The 5,863-nt window shown below is 34.6% G+C and overlaps 1 protein-coding gene across 2 annotated transcripts; it reads left to right on the top strand.

The window, feature by feature from the left end:
- The first annotated feature begins 1,914 nt into the window (after positions 1-1,914).
- On the top strand, positions 1,915-5,857 carry LOC110036850 (microtubule-associated protein 70-2-like). 2 transcript variants are annotated; one of them, XM_020741403.1, is made up of 11 exons: positions 1,915-2,443; positions 2,522-2,604; positions 2,697-2,765; positions 2,856-3,026; positions 3,116-3,286; positions 3,441-3,596; positions 3,720-3,866; positions 3,947-4,018; positions 4,133-4,648; positions 4,740-4,912; positions 5,677-5,857. In XM_020741403.1, exons 3-10 carry the CDS (start codon positions 2,721-2,723, stop codon positions 4,908-4,910), a joined length of 1,449 nt encoding a protein of 482 aa, XP_020597062.1. In that variant the 5' UTR covers positions 1,915-2,443; positions 2,522-2,604; positions 2,697-2,720; the 3' UTR covers positions 4,911-4,912; positions 5,677-5,857. The 2 variants fall into 2 exon arrangements, with proteins under 2 accessions (XP_020597062.1, XP_020597055.1); XM_020741396.1 differs by lacking the exon at positions 5,677-5,857 and adding an exon at positions 5,293-5,472.
- Positions 5,858-5,863: the final 6 nt, after the last annotated feature.

Here is a 5,863-nt window from a genome sequence, read left to right as displayed (position 1 = left end):
TGAAATTGCAAACTGGGCAACCCCCTTCTCTTGCGGTCGTATATTTTTTATTCCATGATATGCAGAACCCTATACCACAGAGCTTCCATTCTCATATAAATTTGTTCACATCACTACATCACAACAAAATATTATAAAACTTCTATTATTATTTGCTTTCAAATGAATATGATATAGCATTAATCAATCAAGTCTTATCTTACTCTAAAATCAAATCATTTATTTCTTGTGTATTATAAGCATGTCAAAATAAATTTAAAACTCATGAATATGTATCTTCATTAGGTATACTTCATCACATTCTAACTCAAATATTGTATATTATTATTATTATTTAGAATAAAAAATAGTTATTATAATAAGTGTAATATATATATATATATATATTGACCATATAATAAACAATAACATTTTAAGCTTCCGTACTCAATTTTCAGGAAAAAAAAACAAATATTAAATTACACTCGCTCGCACATCTTCCATCAATCGGGCAAATAAGATTTAATTATTTCTTCATTATTGTTTTTACCCAAAAAGCAACCACCAATAATCCAAGCTTTATATATATATATATATATATATATAATCAAGCGCCAAAAAGCAACCACCAATAATCCAAGCTTTATATGTATATATATATATATAATCAAGTTTAGGAAGACTAGGACCAGCTTGGAAGCAGGCATATTACCATTTCAATGCCGCATTACAGATCAAACCCTCTTAATAATATTATTTCAAACATGTCCATTGACAGCAAATTTGATGTTGACGTTTTACATATGATTACAAGTTCAGTCACTACCACATCAACAAATAATGGAAATTAAAATGATGAATTTGGCACATTTTAATAGCTTCAAATTTTCCTACAAATTTGTGGTTCAAGCTTAAAAATGAAATATTTTTTTTGACTCAATTTTCATTTAAAGTGTAATTTATTAAGGCCATGTAATTTGATTGATGGTGAAACATCTTAAAACTAGCATGCCATTTTCTTAGATGGGCAACTATTTATTCTCATATTTAATTTTTTTTTCTTGATAGGCCATAAAATACATATCTACCCCCCTAAATTTTACTTTTTGACATTTATAACGTTCTAGTCTTTCTTATTATATCAAAATTATAATTAGTTAACTTTCCGAGAGTGAAATACACCTTTTGATGCATATATGGATGTAAATACATAGGAACCCGAAACCATCCACATGTCAAATATGGTTCTAGAGGCAACCCCTACCTATTCAAGAGGTGGCACCTGTCATGCAGCACTTTGTCGCAATGTAGGTTCAAGTGGTTACTCTCATGGCGTATCACTTTGTTTTATATGTCACTTAGTTCTCATATTTAAGCTGGTGTAATGCTCTGATATCTCGAATAATCACCTGTCATTATATTGTTAACTTTGGACAAATTGCCTCCCTATTGGTCTAATTTACTAAAAGATAACTCATCCTAAAAGTGTTCGCATAAGAACAAGCTTAACTTTGAAGTTTTCAATAAACTATCAAATAAGTCTTTTCATGCTTGTATTTAGAAGAGATTTTAATATATTATTAAACATAATGTATTAAATATTCAAGATATAAATACATGAAATTTTTAATGCATGTAGAAAGCCCCTATTTTTTTAATGAAAATCATTTTAGCAATTGAGGCATTTACATACATGCCACATAATTCTTATATATTTACATACCTAACACTTAAAATTTATTATTTATGTACATAACACTCAAATTTCTGGCGTCACATCAAAATATCATTATTATTAACATTTTGAAACAGAAAGAGATATTCTAATGCAAATATCAAATTTTAGGTGTTAGAATTGTAAATACAAAAAAGTTGTTTGGTACGTATTTAAATTTCGGACAAGGAAAGCTGATCGTCGGCGAAGCTGGTAGTTAAATACAGTTAGGGAGAGCGACAGTTAGGGAGAGCGGACGCGCGAGGGGGAAAGGGGTCGGCTTTTCTCGCAATTATTTCACAGAAATTAACAAGTTCACTCTTTTGCTTATCGAAATCTGTCTAGGGTTAGGGTTTATCCTTGCCGCCGGTGATTCAGCTTGGAAGCTGCCGGCCGATGGCCGTTTGTAGTGTTTGCTGTGGAGGAGGGCATGAAACTGGATTCAGATTTGCTCTATTCTCTTCCCTCTTGTATTAGGTTTTGATCATTTTGAAGAGTTTTTAGTCTGAAAGATTGCGATGATGGAGGAGAATAGGGGCGATCAAGGGTTGGAAGAACTATGCGGATCTGATGATCTTGCTTCGTATTTTCCAGTGAATGTGGCTATCTCAACGGAAGTTAAGCCGGGGGTGGCTGCTAAGAAGAGATGCCCTAGAATTTTGAGCCTTGATGAGGAGGAGTTCATGAGCTTGCTGCATGGCTCAGATCCTGTAAAGATGGAGCTCAATCGCCTGGAAAATGAAGTCAAAGGTAGCGCCCGCTTCTCCGAAATTTTTTGCCATTTTTATTAGGTCTCTACACTATAATTTTTTATAACTTAATACACAGACAAAGACCGAGAGCTAGTTGATGCCCATGGTGAGATTAAGAGCTTAAGACTGATAGAACGAGCAAAAGATAAGGCTCTTGCATCCTGCTGTAAACTCTTCTTTATCTTTCCAACTGAATTTACATCAGTAGTAAAAATCTTGCTCACCGCCCCATGCTGCAATGTCTGAGTTTTTAGGTTACTGAAGAACTTGAAAAAATGTCAGGCAAGTTGCAGGCTTTAGAAGCAGCTGTTGAAGATAAGGTATAACCTCATTGATGCTTGCTAAGATTTTTCTTTATGTAGCTTGCGTAATGGTATTATGTGGACTTCTGGTGTTTGTTATTTTGTCAGAACTTAGAAATCAAGAAAATTATTGAAGAGAAGAAGGAAGCACTCTCGGCACAGTTTGCTGCGGAGGCGACTCTGCGCAGAGTTCATGCTGCCCAGAAAGATGAGGAATTACCCCCTTTAGAGGCTATTCTTTTTCCACTAGAATCTGAGATTAAATTTCTACGACAAGAGGTTTGGTTGCTTCTTTGGCTTATTTGTTTGCTGCAGGAAACGTTTTCTTATTTGATCCATGGCTGAATGATCAAATCCTGTTCTTTCAGCTGACAAAGGTACAGGATGATAATAAGGCTTTAGAGAGATTAACGAAGTCCAAGGAAGTGGCTCTGTTGGAAGCTGAAAGAGAGGTGAAGCTCGCAAATGTAAAGGCTGCTTTTGTTGATGATTTACTGAACAAAAATCAAGAACTTATAAAACAGAACGATATATGCCAGGTAAAAGTTATGATTTTTGTCATCATTTTGAAGTTAGAATATTGAAGTGGCCAAGTTGGATGAATGAAAATTAAAAGTAACGATATTTGTTTCCCTTATAAATATAACTGCATAAGAATTGATGGAGTTGTTTATGTAAACTTAATTATTTCAGGAAGAATATAAAATACTTGATAGAATGCACCGTCAGAAGGTTGCCGAGGTTGAGAAGCTCGGCCAAACTATTCATGAACTGGAGGAAGCTCTTCTCTCTGGCGCTGCAGCAGCAAATGCTGTTCGTGACTATAAACGACAAGTTAACGAACTAAAAGTATCATCCTAAGAGAGCCAGTTTTTTAACATCTTAGTAAATTTAAAGTTGGCCATTTATGGATCTCTATACTTACTGAATGAGCATTGTTATCATCTTCAGTTTGTCTTGTTTTTCTTGTAGGGGGAAAAGAAAACCCTTGAAAGGACATTATCTCGTGTGATGGTTACAGAGAATAGAGTTGCTGCAGCAATTGCTAATGAATGGAAAGATGCTAACGACAAAGTTATTCCTGCAAAACAATGGGCTAAAGAACGGCACATCTTAATGGTATTCTATTCTCTGCTGAGCTAAACATATCTGGTTTTATGGAAAATTTTATTAGAATCTGCTGAATAACTGTATTCCAGGGAGAAATGCAACAACTTCGAGAGAAGCTAACCATAGCAGAACGTGCTACTAAAGCAGAAGCTCAGCTGAAAGTTTGATGACTTATTTCTTTCTGACCTCTTATTCTCAAGTTTTTATTCTTTAATATAATTTTTTCATTAGTGTGATGTGATATACTGTGCCCTTATATGCTTGTGTACTTCTAGGAGAGATTCCAATTCCGTTTGAAAGTCGTTGAGGACGGACTAAAATGCTCTCTTAGAACTGGCATTGGTATTGAATCACGACATGTTACAAATGGAGTGACGAGAAGCCTCTCGGTGAGTGGAGCTGATACCTCTGTTACTCCTTTGTCGTGTGGGAATTCAATGCGAAAATCATCTCCTGTTGTAAAATCAATCCTAAAACATGCAAAGGGAACATCCAAGTCATTTGATGGAGGTAGATCAGCAGAATATGATAACTGCACCACTAAAATTTTTGGTGGTGAATGCAGCATCAACTCTTTGAGAGAGGAGAGAGATGTTTTATTACTTAATGAGAAATCTCCTGATGCAAATAAGGAACTTTCTAATGGAAGATCGTCGATTCCTACTGTTTCCTTGGAAGGGGACTTCGTTTCAGGTGTTCTTTATGATATTCTACAGAAGGAGGTGGTTTGCTTAAGAAATGCTTGTCATGAGAAGGACCAAAGCTTGAAAGACAAGGATAATTCTATTGAGGTATAAACCATTTTCATGTAAACATTTATGTAGAATCATGACTCATAAATCCTTGGTTTCTTACTTGGAAACATTCTAAATGGTTACCTAGTCGCTGTCGAAGAAAGTTGATACGTTGATTAAGGCAATGGAGATAGAAACAAGGAAATTACGCAGGGAAAAAAGTGCTATTGAAAAAGAAGTTGCTTCAATGCGGATTGAAATGGAGCAAGAGAAAAAAGCTAGGCGCTTGAAGGGAATGGTTGCTACTCTTCAGATCTAAAGGTATGTTTTATGTGCTGTTATTTCTGAAAGCAGAATATTATCTAATATAAAGCCTTGGTTTTTGCAAGAGAATAGGCCAAGCATGACATTCGGAGTAAAAAGGTTTTTGCAAGAGAATAGGCCAAGCATGACATTCGTAAAAGCATAAATAGAAGATTGTTTCTGAATTAAATGGTTAAAAAAGTTACATTAAGATACTGAAATGCTGAAAAAAGGAACAAAACTAAGATGATCAGATAGCTCATTTTATTGCTTTCCTCCATCTTTATGCAATCAATTCAACATATTTATTAGTCTTTCATGGAGAAATATCCCAATTTTATTTATTGATGCAATCTGAAGTTGAAACTCTTTCCTGCACACTTTATTACACATTACAGGAACCAGCTAGTGCTGTCAAATCCAAAATCCATGCTCACGTTCAGTAGAAAACACCATGTTTCCTTCTGTATCATGTGAGGGAATTGATTCCATAATTTTTTGTATGTATTGCATAATAAAGTTTGCACCTTTGATCTGCAAGCAGAACAAGCCTAGCTTTAAACTGGTTCTCTGAAGTCTTTGGAAGTTACATTAAGATACTGAAATGCTGAAAAAAGGAACAAAACTAAGATGATCAGATAGCTCATTTTATTGCTTTCCTCCATCTTTATGCAATCAATTCAACATATTTATTAGTCTTTCATGGAGAAATATCCCAATTTTATTTATTGATGCAATCTGAAGTTGAAACTCTTTCCTGCACACTTTATTACACATTACAGGAACCTGCTAGTGCTGTCAAATCCAAAATCAATGCTCACGTTCAGTAGAAAACACTATCTTTCCTTCTGTATGATGTGAGGGAATTGATTCCATATATTTTTTGTATGTATTGCATAATAAAGTTTGCATCTTTGATCTGCAAGCAGAACAAGCCTAGCTTTAAACTGGTTCTCTGAAGTCTTTTGA

Source organism: Phalaenopsis equestris, unplaced genomic scaffold (genome assembly GCF_001263595.1).
Source record: "Phalaenopsis equestris unplaced genomic scaffold, ASM126359v1 Scaffold000002, whole genome shotgun sequence".
Lineage (NCBI taxonomy): Eukaryota > Viridiplantae > Streptophyta > Magnoliopsida > Asparagales > Orchidaceae > Phalaenopsis > Phalaenopsis equestris.
This window is presented reverse-complemented; position numbering and strand designations above follow the sequence as displayed.